This window comes from Lissotriton vulgaris, chromosome 1_2, assembly GCF_964263255.1.
Source record: "Lissotriton vulgaris chromosome 1_2, aLisVul1.2, whole genome shotgun sequence".
NCBI lineage: Eukaryota > Metazoa > Chordata > Amphibia > Caudata > Salamandridae > Lissotriton > Lissotriton vulgaris.
In genome coordinates, this window is record NC_141686.1 from 299746172 (window position 1) to 299768802 (window position 22631).

Genomic DNA, 22631 nt, shown 5'->3' on the forward strand with positions numbered 1-22631 from the left:
AAAGGTCAGTCGCAGGAAAGTGGAGAAGTGTAGAGCGGGGAAGGGTAGGGGGAGGAGGGAGTTAAGGTCAGGAGAGTTTGCAAATAAACCTGCAGCAATTTTCTCCACTAAAAATGTGTTGCGTCTGATTATGTCTCTGAAGTATGGCTGTGGGAGGGATGGGCAGCGCTGCCGATATTGGCACTAATTCTCTTACCGGCTGGGCTCCTCCTCATAGCCCGGCCTGATCAGCAGCTGCGGGGCCAGGAAAGTTAGATCAAGATAATCAAACCTTTTCTCTCCAGCATGGAAATGAAAAGGAAATATCCACACAGCAGTAAGGTGAAGGTTCTCTGCCAGCCCCTATGTTACCTGCACGAGTGGGCGGGTGCACAGCCCACCTTTCGAACAGGAGGTGGGTGATTGGGGGAAGTGCCTGTGAGAGCGCCCAGGCCCAATCACGTAACTCTCAGAACAGGAAGGAAAACAGCGTGCCGAGGAGCGTGTTCAATGAAAGTGGCCTTCATGCCAGCACTTCCAGGGCCAAGGCTCATGCTTGGGTGGGCTAGGCTCATGCTTGGGTGGGCTAGGCTCATGCTTGGGTGGGCTAGGCTCATGCTTGGGTGGGTTCGGCTCATGTTTGGGTGGGCTAGGCTCATGCTTGGGTGGGCTAGGCCCATGCTTGGGTGGGCCTGGCCCACTCGACCCACCCTCCAAACCGGGCTGCTGTTAGCCACAAGCAGTGGTTAATTTGTAAAAAAAAACATAAGTGCCAGGGCTCCCGTAGGAGGCAGCTTGCACCAGCCCTTTTTCTCCTGTTAGCACTGCCTACATCAGAGCCAACTACTAATCATGAAAGTTGGGAGAGGATGTGGTGTAATGGCCAGAGCTGCAGATTTCTGAGCCGGGAAACCAGGGTTGAGTCTCGGCCTCGGCTCAACACCCTGTGATTCTGGGCAAATCACCTAATCTTTTGGTGAATGAATGTGTCCAACCTGTGCTAGTGACAGGCGCTGGTGCTGATGATGGTGAGCACAAAAGTGTCGCATCGGGGCCCACCATGACACCTCTGCATCTCCATTGCTGTGTCGGTCTTTGGAGCTTGTCTCTTTGCCGCACGTGGCCACTAAACTAAACAACTCGAATTAGTTTAGGAGAAACCCCCAGTGACCGTGGGAGGAGTCCAGGCTTTGGCCTGCTGGTTCCACACAGACTTCTACAGCAGGCGCGTTAACCCACGAGGCTACCTGTCTCGGTTATTACGCACTTAGAGATACCCACTTTGTATGGCCGGCCAGGATATTACTGCTAATTGAACGAACATTTGGAAGTTGTGCTGTCTGCTTTTAAATTAAATGTACAATATTTAGATTGTATCCCACACACAACACAACGAAGCTGGCTCGTGCCAGGGCACTGCGACCCCACTAGTGAGAGTGTAAAGCGGGCAGCGCGGGGTCACCACGCAGGCACTATCCCCCACCCCCCTGCAGCCCTTCCGGAGTCACGCGCCTTGAATGTATAGTGCCGATGCGGCGGTCTATACAATGTCCATAGGGTGCCCCACGTGCGCGGACTCCCCACGGCCAATCAGCAGGCCAGGCCGGCTGATGAGCGCACGCTTTCCATTCTGCGGCCTAGCGCTGAGGCGGCACTTCTATTCACCAGGCGCTAATCCCGGCCGCGGGAGGGATGCCAGCGGATATAAGGCGCGCCCCGACGGGTCCGGGGCATCTCGCTTCCTGGCTCCCGGTCTGCCTCCAGCGCTCCGAGCGGTGAGTGGGGTCCACTGAGGGGGTGAGTGGGGTCATCCCTGAGGGGTGAGTGGGGTCCCCTGAGCGGTGAGTGGGGTCACCCTGAGGGGCGATGGAAATCCGGGGTCAGGGTGGCTTTTCACCTAAATTCATTTAGTATTCCTTTCTTTATTTACTTACTCTAGTCTGCCTCCATAAAGTGCATTGTTTACTCGGCTGCGGACTATAGTGCCACGGGCCCCTTTAAGAGCACTTCAGAGCACTAGGGCCCGTTCTCTAGACTCAGGATTTTCACACCAGCTCGCTCCGACTCAAACCTGCATGCAAGGCCTTGTTGCCAGCATTTTATGGGGTGCTTAGGAGACTTCAAGCCACTGGTAGTGTAAGCAACCCCAAACGAGAACCAGTCACGCTTTCTGGTTGCCCTTGTTGCCAGTTTCAGCAAAGAGGCCCGGGATGGGAAGGGTAAGGTGCCGTAGCCACTCTATTGAAGCCCCCTTCCGTGAGTGCGTGATAGGGGTGCACCCGAGATGTCCTCTGTGCTCAGTGGGTTGGGAGTGAATGTTCTGAATTCTCGGTGCCAGGGCCATCCCTGCCCTTCATGCTTTTGAGGTAGATAAGTGCCCGAGAGGCGTGTGAAGGTTAAATAATCTGTGCTGTCCGCTTGTAAACACTCGTGACTGGTCTTAAAAGATGCGCTTTTCTCGTCGACAGAAAGAAGACGGAATGTCCGACGGCAAAATGTCCTCTCAGACTGACGGCAAGATGGAGAAACCCAACAAGGGGAACAGCGCCATCGGGGTCCTGTACAAGGTGAGTGAGAGCCCGGTCTGTGCCCTCTGCCCCCCTGAGAGCTTCACAGAGCACCCCCCCCCCCCCACCGACACCTGCTCCCATGAGAGCTGCTGCACAGAGCACCCCCTACCCCGACACCTGCTCGCCAGAGCCATGCCCCCTGAGAGCTGCACAGAGCACCCCGACACCTGCTCCCCCGAGAGCTGCACAGAGCACCCCCCCCCGACACCTGCTCCCCCGAGAGTTGCACAGAGCACCCCCCCCGACACCTGCTCCCCTGAGCCATGCCCCCTGACAGATGCACAGAGCACCCCCCACACCTGCTCCCCTGAGCCATGCTCGCCTGAGAGCTGCACAGAGCACCCCCCTCCCCCGACACCTGCTTGCCAGAGCCATGCCCCCCCCTCCCCCGACACCTGCTCCCCTTAGCCATGCCCTCCTGAGAGCTGCACAGAGAACCCCCCCACACCTTCCCCCCTGAGAGCTGCACAAAGCACACCCCACACCTGCTCCCCTGAGAGCTGCACAGAGCACCCCCGACACCTGCACCCCTGAGTCATGCTCCCCCGAGAGCTGCACAGAGCACCCCCCCACACCTGCTCCCCTGAGAGCTGCACAGAGCACCCCCCTCCCCGACACCTGCTCCCCTGAGCCATGCTCGCCTGAGAGCTGCAGCACAGAGGCCCAGCCCCCCCCCCTGAGAGCTGCTGCACAGAGGCCCCGCCCCCCTGAGAGCTGCTGCACAGAGGCCCAGCCCCCTCTGAGAGCTGCAGCACAGAGGCCCAGCCCCCCCTGAGAGCTGCTGCACAGAGGCCCCACCCCCCTGAGAGCTGCTGCACAGAGGCCCAGCCCCCCCTGAGAGCTGCTGCACAGAGGCCCAGTCCCCTCTGAGAGCTGCTGCACAGAGGCCCAGCCCCCCTGAGAGCTGCTGCACAGAGGCCCCACCCCCCTGAGAGCTGCTGCACAGAGGCCCAGCCCCCCCTGAGAGCTGCTGCACAGAGGCCCAGCCCCCCCTGAGAGCTGCTGCACAGAGGCCCCACCCCCCCTGAGAGCTGCTGCACAGAGGCCCAGCCCCCCCTGAGAGCTGCTGCACAGAGGCCCAGTCCCCTCTGAGAGCTGCTGCACAGAGGCCCAGCCCCCCCTGAGAGCTGCTGCACAGAGCACCCCACCGTCCCCGACACCTGCTCCCCTGAGAGCTGCTGCACAGAGGCCCCCCCCCCCGAGAGCTGCTGCACAGAGGCTCAGCCCCCCCTGAGAGCTGCTGCACAGAGGCCCAGCCCCCCCCCGAGAGCTGCTGCACAGAGCCCCTGACCCCCTGAGAGCTGCTGCACAGAGCCCCTGCTCCTCTGAGAGCTGCAGCACAAAGAGCCCCTGACCCCCTGAGAGCTGCTGCACAGAGCCCCTGCACCCCTGAGCTCCTGCTCCCCGGAGAGCTGTAGCACAGAGCCCCTGCTCCCCCGAGAGCTGCTGCACAGAGCCCCTGCTCCCCTGAGAGCTGCAGCACATAGCTCCTGCCCCCGAGAGCTGCCGCTCAGAGCCCCTGCTCCCCTGAGCTCCTGCTCCCCTGAGAGCTGCTGCACAGAGCCCCTGCTCCCCTGAGAGCTGCAGCACAGAGAGCCCCTGCTCCCCTGAGAGCTGCAGCACAGAGCTCCTGCTCCCCTGAGAGCTGCAGCACAGAGCCCCTGCTCCCCTGAGAGCTGCTGCACAGAGCCCCTGCTCCCCTGAGAGCTGCAGCACAGAGAGCCCCTGCTCCCCTGAGAGCTGCAGCACAGAGCTCCTGCTCCCCTGAGAGCTGCAGCACAGAGCCCCTGCTCCCCTGAGAGCTGCTGCACAGAGCTCCTGCTCCCCTGAGAGCTGCTGCACAGAGAGCCCCTGCTCCCCTGAGAGCTGCAGCACAGAGCTCCTGCTCCCCTGAGAGCTGCCGCACAGAGCTCCTGCTCCCCTGAGAGCTACTCCCCAGAGCCCCTGCTCCCCTGAGAGCTGCTGCACAGAGCCCCTTCTCCCGTGAGAGCTGCAGCACAGAGCCCCTGCTGTCCTGAGAGCTGCTGCACAGAGCCCTGGCTCCCCTGAGAGCTGCTGCACAGAGCTCCTGCTCCCCTGAGAGCTGCAGCACAGAGCCCCTGCTCCCCTGAGAGCTGCTGCACAGAGCCCCTGCTCCCCTGAGAGCTGCAGCACAGAGAGCCCCTGCTCCCCTGAGAGCTGCAGCACAGAGCTCCTGCTCCCCTGAGAGCTGCAGCACAGAGCCCCTGCTCCCCTGAGAGCTGCTGCACAGAGCTCCTGCTCCCCTGAGAGCTGCTGCACAGAGCCCCTGCTCCCCAGAGAGCTGCAGCACAGAGAGCCCCTGCTCCCCTGAGAGCTGCAGCACAGAGCTCCTGCTCCCCTGAGAGCTGCAGCACAGAGCCCCTGCTCCCTTGAGCTCCTGCTCCCCTGAGAGCTGCAGCACAGAGCCCCTGCTCCCCTGGGAGCTGCCGCACAGAGCCCCTGCTCCCCTGAGCCCCTGCTCCCCTGAGAGCTGCAGCACAGAGCTCCTGCCCCCGAGAGCTGCCGCTCAGAGCCCCTGCTCCCTGAGAGCTGCAGCACAGAGCCCCTGCTCCCCCGAGAGCTGCTGCACAGAGCCCCTGCTCCCCCGAGAGCTGCTGCACAGAGCCCCTGCTCCCCTGAGAGCTGCAGCACATAGCTCCTGCCCCCGAGAGCTGCTGCACAGAGCCCCTGCTCCCCTGAGAGCTGCAGCACAGAGAGCCCCTGCTCCCCTGAGAGCTGCAGCACAGAGCTCCTGCTCCCCTGAGAGCTGCAGCACAGAGCTCCTGCTCCCCTGAGAGCTGCAGCACAGAGCCCCTGCTCCCCTGAGAGCTGCTGCACAGAGCCCCAGCTCCCCTGAGAGCTGCAGCACAGAGAGCCCCTGCTCCCCTGAGAGCTGCAGCACAGAGCTCCTGCTCCCCTGAGAGCTGCAGCACAGAGCCCCTGCTCCCCTGAGAGCTGCTGTACAGAGCTCCTGCTCCCCTGAGAGCTGCTGCACAGACCCCCTGCCCCCTGAGAGCTGCAGCACAGAGCCCCTGCTCCCCTGAGAGCTGCTGCACAGAGCCCCTTCTCCCCTGAGAGCTGCAGCACAGAGAGCCCCTGCTCCCCTGAGAGCTGCAGCACAGAGCTCCTGCTCCCCTGAGAGCTGCAGCACAGAGCCCCTGCTCCCCTGAGAGCTGCTGTACAGAGCTCCTGCTCCCCTGAGAGCTGCTGCACAGAGCCCCTGCTCCCCTGAGAGCTGCTGTACAGAGCTCCTGCTCCCCTGAGAGCTGCTGCACAGAACCCCTGCTCCCCTGAGAGCTGCAGCACAGAGAGCCCCTTCTCCCCTGAGAGCTGCAGCACAGAGAGCCCCTGCTCCCCTGAGAGCTGCCGCACAGAGACCCTGCTCCCCTGAGCCCCTGCTCCCCTGAGAGCTGCAGCACAGAGCTCCTGCCCCCGAGAGTTGCCGCTCAGAGCCCCTGCTCCCTGAGAGCTGCAGCACAGAGCCCCTGCTCCCCCGAGAGCTGCTGTACAGAGCTCCTGCTCCCCTGAGAGCTGCTGCACAGAGCCCCTTCTCCCCTGAGAGCTGCAGCACAGAGAGCCCCTGCTCCCCTGAGAGCTGCAGCACAGAGCCCCTGCTCCCCCGAGAGCTGCTGCACAGAGCCCCTGCTCCTCTGAGAGCTGCAGCACAGAACCCCTGCTCCCCTGAGAGCTGCTGCACAGAGCCCCAGCTCCCCGAGAGCTGCTGCACAGAGCCCCTGCACCCCTGCTCCCCTGAGAGCTGCAGCACAGAGCCCCTGCTCCCCTGAGCTCCTGCTCCCCTGAGAGCTGCTGCACAGAGCCCCTGCTCCCCTGAGAGCTGCAACACAGAGCTCCTCCTCCCCTGAGAGCTGCTGCACAGAGCCCCTTCGCCCCATGGGGGGCACTCCTGATCTGCACACGCTGATGGTCAAGGGAGCTGAGGGATACAGTACCCTCCAAGGTGACACAATTCTGTCACTGTTCCAACCTCTCATCTGCCTCATCCCGGAGCTTGCAGTACCCTAGTGGCAGCGACGCTAGACAGTGGGCCCTAGACTTGTTCACATCCATTCATCCATCCATCCATGCATTTAATTCTTTTTCATTCATGTTCATGTATCCACTTACCTGTAACCTGTCTGCTCCTCTTCCCCACAGATGACCGTTTACGAGCAGGAGAACTTCCAGGGCCGGTGCTTCGAGCTGTCCGGAGAGTGTCCGTGCGTTTTCGACAAGGGCTTCGAGCGCGTGCGCTCCGTGCGCGTGGAGAGCGGCCCGTGAGTACACATGCACGAACAAGAGCTGCAGAGAGTGGCTGAGCGAGTGCATGAGGGAGTGACTCCATGGCCAAGGGAATATTTGAGGGATTCAGGCCCACATGTGCAAAGGATTTTTGTGGTCTCAAATGGACCGATTCACAGAATCAACCTTTTGCGAATGCAAAAAGACTGTTTCACATGTACAAATCCCTATTACGATTTGGTAACCTATCACCGAATCACAAATTGGCTTTGTGATTCAGTATTAGGAAGGGACATTTTTAGGGCTCCCCTTCCTAATACTGAATCGCAGTGGTATGTGTGAATGTTTCGCGACCGAAATGTAGTTGCAAATAGTTCGCATTTTTTGGTTGCCCCACCCTAAACACAGCAGATGGCTGTCACTGTCACCAGGGGGCCATATTACATAAGTCCCCCGGCGATGCAGTCGGGGTTTGCACACGCTTTCTGTGCCCTGGAGCACTTTGGTACTACAGAAGGGGCCGCAGATGCTTGTGCATCCTATTCTGTAATGCAAATAGCGCCCACGCTATCATTAGATGGTGTTTCCGCATTTGCATGGGGCCGTTGCACCATGCAAATGAGGGAATGACTTTGCTTCTGCACCCGTGTTGTAGTACCGACGTGGAGGCAAAGGCGAACATGCCTTAAGAAGGCACCCTGCAAGTACTCTACAAAAAGATGGCGCACTTTCAGTACACCTTCTAAATGCAGCCCTTTAAAAGGAAGAAAGGGGGTGCCCTGGGCCCCTCGGACATCCCCTTGCAGTCAGTCACTCACTGCACCTGCCTGGAAAGGAATCTCTAATCCCTTTTGAAAGTGCAGGCGGGTTGTCGCCTGCAAGAGAAACACAGAGCAGCTTTAAAACAGCTCCTCCGACATTCTCTTGAATGTGCTGACCTGGGGGGTAGGACATTCTTCTTGATAGGGCACACTTTCCATGTTTGCACCCAGCACATGAGCTTTAAGGTGCGCCGTGGCACAAACATGGAAAGTGCGCCCTATCTGTAATACGGGTCCGGGTTGCCAGGGCTTCCAAGGCTCTGCGCTGTGCTAGACAGTAAAGCCTTGCTGCAAACAGTGGATTGTGCTGAGACCGATATGGCAGGAAAGAAGTAATGCACCCCGTGCTGTTGTTTGCGGAACAGCTTTGGCAAAAGTGACGCGATTTTACTCCTGACTTTCTGTGGGTCCCTTCTCAAATCGAGCACTGGTCAGCTTCTTGAACCTTCAAGGTTCAAGTTAATGACCCCTACATCTTCTTTTCATAATGCTATATCTATATGACTGCTTTACAACAGCTGGGGGGGGGGGGGGGGAGGGCAAATTCCGTGTCATCCTCAAATACATTTCAGTGGCAAAGATGGGAAAACAAAAGGCCTTTGTCACTTTCCTGAGTCTTATCAACTGGCAGTTCTAAGCCTCCATCTTCCTGCATGCCAATCTCTAGCCCCATGTGTTCTTCCTGCCCCATCTCTTGCTCCCTGTGCTCTTCTTCCTGCCCCATCTCTTGCTCCCTGTGCTCTTCTTCCTGCCCCATCTCTTGCTCCCTGTGCTCTTCTTCCTGCCCCATCTGTTGTCCCCTTTGCTCTTCCTGCCCCATCTCTTGCCCCTTGTGCTCTTCCTGCCTCTCACAAATGTCTTCTCTCCTCAGGTGGGTGGGGTATGACCAGGCCAACTTCCAAGGAGAGATGTTTGTCATGGAGAAGGGCGAGTATCCCCGCTGGGACTCCTGGTCCAACAGCTACCGGAATGAGTACCTGCAGTCCTTCCACCCCGTGCGCATGGTAAGGGGACCATGTTCGGTTCCTCGAAACTTTCCTTCTCATCTCCCTTCATTTCTCCCATCCCCAACCTTTCCTCTCTTCAAACTAACTTTCATTTCATCCCTTATTCCTAACTTCATTCCTTTTTCCCTTCCTTTGTTTATTCCTACCTTTCACCCTCTTTTCTCGCCTTCCACTGTCTCCCTCTCTCCACCCCTCTCTCCATTCTCTCTTCCTTCATTCCCTCCTTTGTTCATTCCTGCCTTCCTTCTTCCTTCCCTAATACCCTTCCTCTTTTGCTTTTCTTCACTTTCCTTCTTTCTCCCCCTTCATGCAGTCTGCCTTGGACTCATTGTTTCTATCTCTTTCTCCTAATCAGATCTACTCTACTCTTACTTATCTTTCGATATATATCTTCCTCTTTTGCACTTCTTTTTGAGAGTGTCTACCTTGCCTGCCCGCCCAGTGTGCCATCCCCATCACCCGCTATTCCAATCTACTCTTCATCCGACTTTGCTTCTCCCCTCACAGGAGGCAGACAAGCACAAGATCAGCCTGTATGAGAACTGCGACTTCAAGGGACGGAAGATGGAGATTGTGGACGATGACGTGCCCAGCCTCTTCAGCTATGGCTTCACTGACCGAGTGGCCAGCATCAGCGTCCCCTGTGGCAGGTAAATATGGATTCTGTGTCTGACACAGCTGTCAATTCTGGTTCTTACCACAAGAGGGCAGGAAAAGACAAAACTGCATTACTTACTTCCCACCACAAGAGGGCAGGGAAAGACAAGACTGCAGTATTTACTTCCCACCACTAGAGAATAGAGAAAGCAAAGCTGCAGTTCTTACTTCTCACCACTAGAGGCCTTAGCAACAAAAAAACTTCAGTTTCTGTGTCTCGGTACTAGAGGGCAGAGATAGAAGAAGCTGCCGTTCCTCTGCCTCGGTATTAGAGGGCAGTGAAAGACAAAGCTGCAGTATTTACTTCCCACCACTAGAGAATAGAGAAAGCAAAGCTGCAGTTCCTACTTCTCACCACTAGAGGCCTTAGCAACAAAAAAAACTGCAGTTTCTGTGTCTCGGTACTAGAGGGCAGAGATAGAAGAAGCTGCAGTTCCTCTGCCTCGGTATTAGAGGGCAGTGAAAGACAAAGCTGCAGTTCTTTCTTCTTACCACTAGAGGGCAGAAATAGATAAAGCTGCAGACATTTCTTCTAATTATTAGAGAGCAACACACCATAGCAGCAGCTCTTATTGATAAGCACCATGGAGGCAGGGTGCCCTAATTTCTCACCACTGAGAGCAGAGCGTGGCAGATGCGGAGCTCATGTTTCAGCCCTAGATCTGTGCTGAGACCCTGGGTTAGAGAGGAGACCTGTCTGCCTAATGCCTGGATGCTCAAGGAAAGCCATTTAGCTGCAGACCACATTTCTCACCGTTAGAGGGCAGCACATGACAGCCTCTTCGTTCCTGCTAGAGTCTGAGCAAAACATTTGTAGATTTAATTTCTCACCACTACTGGGGACGGGCCAGCCCATTTATCATTTCTGGAGGGGTGTAAACAACGTCAGTTCTCTGTTCTCATCTAGAGGGAACAGCATTGAATGCTTGTAATGGATATTTCTCACCACTAGGGCAAACATATGACACAGGAGGGAGGTCTCAATGACAGTGCCCAGTGACAGAGCAGTGGATATGTTGGGGTGAAGCCTGAAAAGGAATGAACTCGGCTGCTGAAGTCCCCCTGTCCTGAATGAGTAGCCACCCAGAGCTAATACAGTAGTATCGCTGAGCACAAACCTAGGGGCATATTATCAAGAATTCCAATAGACATCCATGTTCTGGTGTGAACCTGGGCTTCTATTGGAATTCTCCATGGCGTATTATCAAGCCCATTATTGCAGTTTCAGCTGTAGTTTTCTGCCGCTAAGCCGGCGATAATTTTAACGCTGTTATTGATAATCCGCCCCCTACTTCGAGAAACACCGAACACAATGCATTATGGGGATTTGCCCAACATCACACAATAACAAAGTCAGCAGCTCTGACCCCGAGGCCACATCTCTTCCTTGGCCTGCAGTAGCAGGAGGCACTGGTTGTGGGAGAGGATGTCAACGTGACCTGAGTGTGTTGCCACCCCAGGTGGGCTGCAGTACCATGACACCGTCAGGGTGGTCTGCAGTAGCACGTGGGCTGCAGTACCATAAGACCCCAGAGTGGGCTGCAGTACCATGACACCACCCGGGTGAGCTGCAGTACCACGACACCTCAGGGTGGGCAGCAGTACCATGGAGCACTGGTTGTGGGGGAGGGTGTGGGAGCTCCAGTCAGATATTAACTAACCCTCTTTCCTTTCCTTTCTCTTTCAGCTGGGTGGGTTACCAGTACCCCGGTTACCGCGGCTACCAGTACCTGTTCCAAAACGGAGAGTACCGCCACTGGAACGAGTGGAAGGCCCGCAACCCCCAGATCCAGTCCGTGCGCCGCATCCGCGACATGCAGTGGCACCAGCATGGCAGCTACACCCTGCCCTCCAAATAAGGACACAGCGCCCCCTTTCCTCCTTGTCTTCTCTGCGCCCTCCATGCCACTCACCACAACCTCACCAGTAGAAATAGTGCACGTTCAAGCAACCTCCATGAAGGGAAGAGGCCCACAATAAACATCGCACCTGCTCCCAATCTCCTGGCGTCTACAACACCTGGGGTGGCCCACGCTAAGGGGTCTCTGTATTGAAAGAGCGGGGAAGTGCAGAGGGTCACACGCGGGTGCAGAGAGTGATTACAAGGAAGTGTTCTCCAGCCGTTACTGAGTGATGTCCCATCTTGAGGCAACTACAGCTCACTGGAAGTGTTATGCTCTTCCTATCGCATAGAACACCATCATGCGGCCAAAATCTGTAAAGCGCAAGTGACTATGCATCTTTAGTACCATGACGCAAACGTACCATCTAGGGGGCGCCATTTATACTCCAAGAAGTGATGAACATAGCTTGTGGCTGGTCATTGTGAGGCAAACACCTATGGGTGTTCCAAGCTTTTAAGCAATGGTGTCATCTTTTGGTCAGTGTCGGTATTGCACGTTAATAAAGCTTTTGGCAATTCTAATGTAATTGCGCCATCTTGTGGATGCCTTGTGTACCGAAGGTGACTGTATTAATCCTATGTCTGGTTTATGTACAACTTTGATGGAAGAGTGCTCCTGCATGGCTAGTCGTCTCACACTCATAGTGCAGACAATCATTCCTTCAGGGACATTAGTTACCACAAGCCTCGCTGTTTACAGGTTAGAGAAACGAGGCAGTATATTCTGTCAGGCACACTCCTGTTCTTCGCGTGGCGCTACATGCATCAGTGTGCTTCCCCCAGTCTCTTGGGCGTCAGTGAGTGTAGGCCAGCTTGAAATCCCACTTCCATCTTGACGCCCTATGACTCGTGCCTTCTGCCTCCACCGAAGCCCTCCTTGAGTTTATAGGAAGCGAACACTTCTGGGGTGAAGAATGTAGAACCTGCGACGGTCAGCCGGGCCCTTCTGTCCACCCACCACCCCGAATCTGGTGGGATTACGACAGACAGACTTCCCTACCCCCTCCTATGTCTACCTTAAGGGTTGCAGAGAACACCTGTTTTAACTTTAAGAAAATGTTTAATAAATGGTTTACATTGGAAGAAATATCAGTGTTTGGATTTTCTTGACAAAAAGGTGCAGTGTGAGGATGGTGGTTTTGAGCAATCTGCGGAGAGGGGGGGGCAGAAAGAGTTCGATGAACAGTTTAAATTGGGGTGGGGTGTTGGGATTGTAGCATCTTCTCCAGGCTGGGTACCCGCCAATGACTACGCCACATACAGCGCTTAGTATAGTATTCCTCGTCTTTATTTAACTGCGTGTAACTGCCAACTCAACATTCTAAAACAAGCTTTCATTGCGTTCCGCCCTGACACCTACGTCACCGCTGTAGGGAGTTCATTCGGAGCCAAAAGGGTTCTGGCATAAAACTTACAGGACACGACAGCGATCATGGGCCTGATTTTAATAAATCATCTTTCAAGACGAGACCTGCACCTTTACTGCAGTTGTGATCACCCGTAGAGCACATTATGGACTGAGTCCAGTGGAGATGTTTATTAGTCTTTATACAAGTTGGGAGAAGCATGACGTGTGATTTGATCAAAACCAGTCCCTCTGTCTGTCGCAGGTTTTTGAGAAATCTCATTTCTGGATGGGCTGGTCCGATTTTGCCCAATGAATTTCAATCTGGCCCAGAAGGCGACACTCAGACTAGTGTTTACAAGCTTCAGCATGAATGTGGCACAGACTCCCAGACCTTAAGGAAGGAGAGTGAGAGGGCCTAATGATTGTGATAAGGCCTGCTCATTGGTATAGTGCCTCCCAAATCTGATAGCGCCTCCCGATCGATTGTGAAGATCCATTGGGGTATACACTCATGACCAGCTCTTCTGTGGGCCAGTGGTTGGCTGCAAAGTGGTGCAGTAACGTTATGCTGCTCCAATGTACATTCTTTTCTCATCATTTGCACACTGAGGGTCAGATATGCAAACCTTTTGCACTGGGCCTGCGTCACAAAAGTGATGCAAACATGCACAAAATGTACTTTAAAGCACAACACTTGTTTGTAAGGGAAAGTTAACTGAAAGTGACGCAGCGCAATGTAAAGCACAGTTTTTGCATGTCCACGGGTGGCTCATGGGCGTTTCCATGGACCACCCATGGTTTTTGATCCAAGCCACAGATAAAGAGCCTTGGCATGTGGCTTGATAGCTCTCTCAACTTTGCATACCAGGCAACCACTCCCTCTGCAATCTGCTACGGACTGATGAGAATGCTCCGTAAAATTACCCCCCTCCTTCCCTTCCAGGCGAGAAGGATAATGGTTCAAGCACTCATATTATCTCGCCTGGATTACGGGAATGTTCTGTACCTTGGAGCTTCCCAGGCCACAATAAATAAACTGCAGGTGATCCAGAACTGTGTTGCCCGAATGCTTCTTCAGACCCCACGCTGGGAATCGGCAAGACCAGCACTGAAGCAGCTGCATTGGCTCCCAATCTCAACCAGGGTACAGTTCAAAGCTATGTGTTTGGCACATAAGGCCATATGGAAAACCAGTTCACTGATCATGCACCCACTAATAACTCCCTACCTTCCGCATAGAACTTTATGTTCTAGCTCCCCACACTTGGCAACCCTTAAGAAAAAAAGGAAGGTGAGTTGGGGCGGCCACTCTTTCTCATTTTCCGCTGCAAAGCTATGGAATTCCCTCCTCCAGGCCTTGCGGGGGAACAACAATCATCTGGTCTTCCGTAAACATTTAAAAACACACTTGTTTGGAATGCCTGTCTAGCTTTGCGGGTCGGCCGCACTCTGTTCTTCTTTCCTCAAGCGCTATGAGGCCTTCGGGTAGTTAAGCGCTATGAAAATATACTTTCATTCATCCTTTCATTTCATTCAAGTCCCTTTCTGCAAACAATAGTAGACAGAATTCACACCAAAAAATAGTGACACTTTGAAGTAGGCATTAAAAAGGAGAAATGCTTTTATTTCTGCTAACTTTTCCAACTTTGCATGTGTGATGGACTGTGCAGCCCACATACAAAGTGGATAAAGGTTTAAAGTTAGTCTAAGCACAGTATTTTGTGCTGGAGCGCTACACTTCCAGGACAAATCCTATGCTAGACTCACACAGACACCCTTGCACTGTGGTGCAAAGGTGTGCACGTGGCGCTCGGGAGCCTGATTGTGCGGCGGCGCTAGGGAAAGAGAAGGATAGTGCTGCATCTCTGTAGGTATGACACTTTCCTGTTCTCTCCCTGTCACACAGCACAGTACAAACACCTTGGGTGCTGCTCCGCACTCTGGGACAGTTTCATGAATCCAGGCCTGAATATTAAAATGTCTCTGACTTAGGGGTCCTCTTGAGGAGATCTAAGAACGCGAGGACCACCCTGATGGTGGAAAGCAAACCTGGGATTAATAAAAGGAGAGCTATTGTGACAGAGTTTAGGTGAGACAAAGTGGAAAATGATTAGGAAATAGAAGAATATTAGGCTACAGAAGAGGCTATCTCTGGCCAAAAAAATAAATGTGTGGCATCCATGTCCAGGGTGGGCGTCCCCTCCTGCCCTCATCTAAATACATAAATGGACTAGGGGCAGATTTGCTATTACATTTTTGGTGCAGCCACAATGCAAAATGTTAGAATAGATTTACAGAGCTATGCAAGAGACTATTCACAGCCCCCTGCATGGCTTTGTAAAAAACAGTAACTCAAGGCAGCAGTAGCTCATGACCTATCATCAGGGAGGCCTTTCATTGGTGGAGCATGGGCCCTCCCACAAGTGCAGCCATGGATTTTGACAGAATATTAGATCTACCAAGGTCAATAACATTTAGATTGTGGCAAAATGGTGCACCTCCCAGAGCTGGCGTAAGAAGAAGAAATATCTTTATATTTCCCTGTTTCTTCCTTTTTTATGTGGGATGCATTTTCCATCACACAAAGAAAAAGGAAAACACCTTTAAGGATTGCTTTTGTGGAGTAAGGTACCCCTCCCTGCACAAACCTTTCCTGCTCGCAAGGCAGGCACCCTTGCACTATGGTGCAAGGGAGCCTGCATTGGCACCATGCTGCACCAGCATGCTTGAGCAAGGAGGGAGCATAAGTGCGCCATATCATAGTAGATATAGTGCATTTTTGATCACTCTATTTCACGCAATGTAGCACAATAACCTTGTTTGCTCCCCTGCATTGCATGAAACCTTAGTAAATCTGCCCCCCAATTTTTAAAGGACAGAAGGTGACCAGGGCACAGGCCTGCCTGAACACAAATGCACACACACACACACACACACCACACACACACACACACACACACAGAGAGACATGCACGCTCACCATACACACACACAGACACACACACTCACCACACACACACACACACACACACACACCATACACACACACACACACACACCACACAACACCACACACACACACAGACACTCACCACACACACACACACAATACACACACACACACCACACAACACCACACACACAGACACGCACACTCACCACACACACACAGACACGCACACTCACCCCCCACACACACACATACCATATACTCACACACACACACACACACACACCATACACACACACACACCACACCACACAACACCACACAGACAGACACGCACACTCACCACACACACACACCATACACACACACACCACACAACACCACACACACAGACACGCACACTCACCACACACACACATACACAACCACACACACACACACATACACAACCACACACACACACACATGCACGCACACTCACCACACACACACATACACAACCACACACACACGCACATGCACACACGCACACATACACAACCACACACACACATGCACGCACGTGCACACACACACACACACGCGCATACACACACACATACACACACACACATACACACAACCGCACACTCTCTCTCAGCCCTAAGGCAGGATGCTGGTGATCTCCGACCTCAGTGGATGTGCTGCGGAGACAATCGTCGCCCTTTACTGAGCACAGAAAAGGGCTGAATTTTATTAAGGAGCCAGTGTCAGAACCCATTCATGAGTTGCACTAAAATCTGTCTGAACCTGGGCCGATATTTATCAAGGTTTGTGTCACCCTTGTACCTCGCAAGGGGGCACAAGGCAACTCCAAAACTAAGTGAGATTTATAAAGCCCCCAAGGCCACCTTGTGTGGCCCTGCATGGCTTGATAAATCTAAGGTAATGCAACGCTACGCAGCCCCAATAACTGCCTTGCATTACTGCGATAGAGAGACGTTGCGTGCGTGGAGGGTGGGTGTTCCCACTCAGCCACCCACCGATGTTGGTGCATTCCCATGTTTGCCATTCGTTGTGGACCTGAGAATGTGTCATAATGCTACGCTTCCTTTTATTTTTCCTTGTGCTTGCCTCTTTCTACGTGTGCTGTATTCTGCAGCACACATAGAAAGAGGAAATTGTGTCTCAGGATTGTTGTTGTGCAGAAAAGTGTCCCTTCCTGCCCTAAAATAATCCTGCCTCCAATGCATGCACCCTTGCACCATGCCGCTTGGGTGCCTGCGTTGGCGCTAGGAAGCCAAAAGTATGTCAGCGCCAGGAAATGACAGGAGTGCGCGGTACAATGGTAAATACAGCGCATTCCTGCCCTTTCCCTTTCACACAGTGCTGCAAGGCAGCTTGCTACTTTTCACAAGGGAATGATAAACCTGCTCCCTGGTGACTTGAAGGTTTGCATGTTACATCTGCCCTGTGCTGTTTACTGTGAGTCACCTCTGCTGCATCCGCCCTGGGGTGGTTGATGTAAAAGAGTGTGAGCATGCCTGCTCAGGACTGGGGTTTTCAACCCACTGGGGTTTTCATTTTCTTTCACTGTGCACCCCGTGAGACACTCACTTGAGGAATACTGGCTATGTACTTCAAGAACCAGCAGGCAGTGCCTGCCGCCACGCCCACTGAGGCGAACGTCATTTAAATACAGGTGCTGGCAACAGACTCGGGACTGCATATTAGAAATTCGCCTGTGACCAAGTGCTCAGGAAGCACGAAACGCGTTGGGCACATACTAATTGAAGACACCGTTTGAGCATGCAGGCTGCTGCTCTCACCGCCAATAAATCGCTGAATTTTACCTGTGGCTGTGCGGCTTCATTCAAGTGGGCAGCCCTTTTGTTTTTGGATATATATATATATATATATATATATATATAATTACTACCTGTGTAAGCGGCCTATAATTAGCGTAACACCTCATTGCAAACGCCGCCTCTCACCACTCACCTGGTGCTCTTGTCCCTCCGGGGTGTAACGCCCAGCCAAACCTCCACATTAAAGCTAACAATACCAACACCTCCCAACTTTCTGTCTAGGTAACTATTAAGAGAAACTCATGTTCATCAACCGTACCACGAAACGCCTGCGCTGAGTCCCTCCTGTAGAACCCATCACTTCAACACTTGCAGCATGACAGGCCAAGCTTTCCCTGTAAAGAAAGCATAAGTAGGCCCTGAGTACCACTTTTCAGGATTGTTCTACGTGAATATGGACGGAGGGGATGGAACCCCCTTCTCCATCCAGGATCCTCGCAAACAGATTGCGGCCATTACAAGCCTGGACCCTTGATGGCAAACAACCAGAGATACTTGGGAATATACAGCCAGTATAGAGCCAAGCCTGCTGATTGGATACGATTCTTAGCAGCTGATCAGAGGCGCTGCGTGATTGGGTGTTTGAAAGGGTCTGGAATTGAAAAAATATAGGGCCATATTATTAAGAAAGGGCGATACATTATCGCCACTTTTATCGGCAGGAAACTGCCGCTAAAGCGGCGATAATGGGCTTCATAATATGCCCTTGTGAATTCCCACAGAAGCCAAGGTTAACACCAGAACCTGGGCTTCTATGGGAATTCACAAGGGCATATTATCAAGCCCATTATCGCCCCTTTAGCGGCAGTTTCCTGCCGATACAAGCAGCGATAATGTATCGCCCTTTCTTGATAATATGGCCCATAGTCCTCCCAAAACTTGTTATGAATAGATATAGTTACAGTGTTTTTCTGTATGATACAAAATATCTGCATTTCATAAAGTGAATAGTATAAATTGTGTATAATATCTGCGCATTTTAAAACAATGCACATATCTCAGAATTGTTTAGATGCCACATATTTCTCTAACCTTGCTACAGAATTTGGGTCTGTCATCTAGCTACGAGAACTACGGTAAACACACTGTGGAAGCTTTTCACTTCCCGCATCCTCACTTTTGAGGCGGCTTCTAATGTCCAGGAGTGTTTAAATTAAGCAGGGGGGTGTTGCTGGGCGGAAGTATCCTGTTCTGGAAGGGGTCTTCGTGGTTGAGTAATAGATTCAACTAATCTCGGCTGCTGAAAGGCCCGCCCGTGAGACTCACTGACTCATGGGAAAGCACTTCCCCCCAAGATATTGCACCCTGGGGTGGCAACATTTATGCAAGCCTAGGTAGAGTTCACAGAGTTTTACTCTGCAAAACTCTGCAAAGTGCCAGAAAAGCTCTGCTGCACTTTGTGGAGTTCCGCCAGCAGTGGGGTCTGTTAATTTGAGCTGCTCGCACTGATTTTCAGTGCCAAGAGTTTGTCTTGCACTGTAAAATCAGCGCGAAAAGCTCTACGCATCGTGCCAGAGGGCACTGCTGCTTTCTGCCGCTTGAGAAGACATTCTACTAGAGTGGCAGCTTCCTCAACGCGAGCGGCAGATTTCTCAACGCGAGCGGCAGCTTCCTCAACACGAGCGGCAGATTTCTCAACACGAGCGGCAGCTTCTTCAATACGAGCGGCAGATTTCTCAACGCGAGCGGCAGCTTCCTCAACGCGAGCGTCAGATTTCTCAACGAGAGCGGCAGCTTCCTCAACACGAATGGCAGAATTCTCAACACGAGCGGTCGAGACATGCCTGCGGCCTCCCGCAATGAGAAATCTTGCCAGGAGGATGTCTGGCACATTATTGTTTCTCTCAAACTCTCGCCAACTTACCGTTATTGAGGCACTCGAGAAAGAAGCCTCTGCTCCGCGTCACTTCGCGGAGTTTTTTGGAACTCCGTACTACTCATGAAGCGCAGAGTGGGCAATACTCCGCGAAGCCAGCCGGTGGAGTGCAATTCTTCACCCACCCCTACCTAAAATAAAATTTTGCAGAACAGAATATGCTTTTTTGGACGTCTGTGCAATCATTTAAGCATTTTATGCTCTGGTACCTTCTGCCCAGTTACAGTTAATGTCCAATACGATTTCATGTCACCTTGACACCTAGTTTGCAATCCTGGGCATTCCTTTATTAACTGGAGGCAGGGTTGGATTGCAATTAAAAATCGGCCCGGGCAGACTGAAAAAAAGTGGCCCACATTTGCATATTGCTTTGCAAAACACTACTTCAGCGAAATTTTATTAAAAAAGGGGCGGGGGGGTAAAAAAAATGCACAGATTAGTTTACACTGATGAAACACCTGAAAACAAGTGAGGCCACTTTTGCTCAGGCCCCCTGCCCCACTCAGCATATATATATATTAATGGGCCGGCCCAGGGAGAGAAAGGGACTGACACCTCTGCCATTGATAATAGGGAGATAATGGACCCCCATTTACCTCCAGAAAGGCCACTCAGGCACCCACTGAGCCGCTCGCGGCATCAAACAATGCAGAAACCGCCAAAATCGGCCCCCAGGCTGCGCAAAAAAGCAGCCCACTGCTCGGACTGGACACCGGCCCTACGGGCATTGCCCGAGTGCCCTCGTTACCAATCCGAGGCTGACTGGAGGGTTGGTTTGTCCATTCCATTTTGTCAAAGTGCACTAAGACTGCAACTCCCATAGTGCAGTGGGCTCATATCTAAACAGAGAGGACTGGAAACATGAGATCTCAGTGACATCTGGAAACACATGTAAGGTGTTATGCCCAAACCCCAAGGAAAATCTTAAACCAGCCACCCTGCCCCCACCACCCCACAACTTATATGTGTGTGCCTTCTTGCCTTGTCTCACCGAAACATAAACAAGATTACCAATAACTATGTCACCAAGCAGACTATAATCCATTCAGTGACTTTACAATAGCAAATAATTGTTTTCCAACTTGTTCATGGAACCGACCTGAATTGCCTACAACTCCCAGAGTGCCTTGGGTCGTTTTACTAATGCCATGATTGGATGCTACATTCCCAGCGACATGGATCTGTCATGTTTTCATTATTGTATTAAAAAGAACTTTTTTATTAACATCTCAACAATTTGGCTCAAAATGGTTGGAGGGCTAAGACTTCACCAGCCACATATTTTATAATTAAAAGTTGTTTACTCCTCGTGCTGGCTGTTAGTTATTTCCAGTTGTTCCCTCATTTGCATAGGGGTGGGGCTTAATACAAACGAGAGAAAGGTGCAGTTACAGACACAAGTCAAGTCAATAGTTTATTGTATATGATTACTTAAAATCGTTAAAATTTACAATATAAAATATTTTGACATAAGAGAGCTGTGCAATTTTTTAAAATCCGAAACCGCATTAATAATGCACATAAGATGTTACTAACAGTTTAAACAAACTTTCAAAAGTTCATGTTATTCCTATTTTTCTAGGAGCTCAGGTAACTGAAATTGTGCAAAAAATAAATTAACCAAATTCTGTTTAGCTAAAATGTGCCTATAAAAGATGCTGCACGTTACATTAAAATTTGATCAACTACCTTGTTTTTGTTATTCAAATTATCCCCTGCTTGGTTAGGCTTTTAGTCTGCTTGTTAACTGGGCTTGTGAATTGGTGCCGTGCTTGTCTAAGCTCCTGCCGACCTTATTCATGCTTTTTAGGTTTCCTCTAATTCAGCTTGCAGCTTGCCTTAAAAGTTTCCTTACTCTTTTGCCTGATATTCTATGCCCTTGCAAGCCAAGATTATAGAGGATCCTTCCAACCAACGTATCACAGCTTGCCTGCATGTGTGAATTATTTAAAAATGGGCTGTAAAAGCAGGTTCCTTAAATCCTTGACTGCAGGGCAAGCGCACAGCAGGTGAGTTAGTAATGCTCTACTCCCTGGGTAGCCGCAAACTTGCGCTTCTCTGGGGGCGGCACATTTAGTGAAATACGGAGCAGCTGTTTACAAGCAACTCTGTGTTTCTCTATGCAGGCGGCGGCAACCCTGTTCTTTAGAAAAGGGTCAGGGTTCCCCCTGCTGGCGGGCGCAGTGACTGACTGCACACACCTGCAGGGGAATGTCTGGGGGGTCCATGGCCTCTCTCCCTTCAGAGAGATGGCTCAAGGAGGCAGCTAAAAGCATCCATAACATGACGCAGCAGCAGAGGCACAGTGATTCCCTCATTGGTCTGGGGCTCGCCTCCATGCAGACAAGGGAACGGCCTCTGAAGACAGCGCTGATGCTACATGTGTGCCATCGCTATCAGAAATACAGAGGGGCTGCACAAACATGTGAGGCTCCTCCTGAAAACCCATACTGTGCCAGGGAGCACACGTGGGTTCTTCCTTGATTGGGCACCCTGCCTCTGTCTGAGCCAGACATACACAATACAGGTCATTGAAAGTCTAAACTATGGTCCCAGTTTGACACCGAGTATATTGAGTCCAACAACTCAGGGCCTGCCCTAAAACCAATCCTGGGTCAGTGCTTAGTTTGGAAATAATATGAAGTCCAGAATCCCAAAGGTTTCCTTGGAAACCCACACCGAATGCTATCGCAGGTCAGTGTACCACGCCCCAAGTTTTGGACTGATGCTGCTGGTGTTTTCAACTCTGAGAGTGCACTGAGACTGCCAACCAGACCTCACTGCCAGTGTTCTAACCCATTACCAAAGGAATGTTGGATTGGCTATCCTTAATTGGCATTGACTGACTAACTTATAAGTCACTAGTATGTAGTACCTAGATTACCCAGGGCAAGTAACACAGCATGTCCACCCAGGGCCGCAGCACTGATTGTGCCACCCTGTCTGTGAAAGAGAATAAAGTGGTTGCCAGCCTGCCACTGCAGTCTGTAAGACCAGTTTTAAAGTTGCTTCTTCGACTTTGCCATTCACACCCAATGCTTAATTTGAGCTGGTGGTTTCTGATGCTCAGCACCAGCACTTAATGGTCAACACCAGCGCTTGTGACAGTCTGCCACAAGCTAGCACAGGATGGCTAACATAGAGATGACAACAACAACAGTAACTTATTAATTCAATATACATTTAAAATGACAATTACCGGCTGAACAAGCCATTCTTATAGCTTTGGGGGACCTGAAATAGCACAAATTCTCACACTTGCAAGAGTGTGATGGTTCGAAGTTGGATTGTACTATTGTGGGCAGCATGGCAGGGGCAATGTGTGGTGCAAGCTGCAGTGTCCTCCTGATAAGTGCCCTTCACTTATTTTTTTTACAGATTAAGCACTGTTCACACCAATGGAAAAGCTAAATAGGTCTTATAGAGGCCCAAAG

The 22631-nt window shown here is 52.1% G+C and overlaps 1 protein-coding gene across 1 annotated transcript; it reads left to right on the forward strand.

Annotated features, from left to right (window-relative positions):
* The first annotated feature begins 1724 nt into the window (after positions 1-1724).
* On the forward strand, positions 1725-12257 carry LOC147736549 (beta-crystallin B1-like). Its single transcript, XM_086953295.1, has 6 exons — positions 1725-1754; positions 2448-2546; positions 6705-6823; positions 8481-8613; positions 9124-9266; positions 10961-12257. The coding sequence occupies exons 2-6, from the start codon at positions 2460-2462 to the stop codon at positions 11130-11132; spliced, it is 654 nt and encodes a 217-aa protein (XP_086809421.1). The 5' UTR covers positions 1725-1754; positions 2448-2459; the 3' UTR covers positions 11133-12257.
* The last annotated feature ends 10374 nt before the right edge of the window (positions 12258-22631 follow it).

Bases quoted from the DNA above. Each gene is read 5' to 3' on its own strand.
- LOC147736549 (XM_086953295.1), top strand. From the start codon at position 2,460: ATGTCCGACGGCAAAATGTCCTCTCAGACTGACGGCAAGATGGAGAAA. The intron at 2,547-6,704 runs GTGAGTGAGAGC...TCTTCCCCACAG, and splicing joins CCATCGGGGTCCTGTACAAG to ATGACCGTTTACGAGCAGGA. The intron at 6,824-8,480 runs GTGAGTACACAT...TTCTCTCCTCAG, and splicing joins GTGCGCGTGGAGAGCGGCCC to GTGGGTGGGGTATGACCAGG.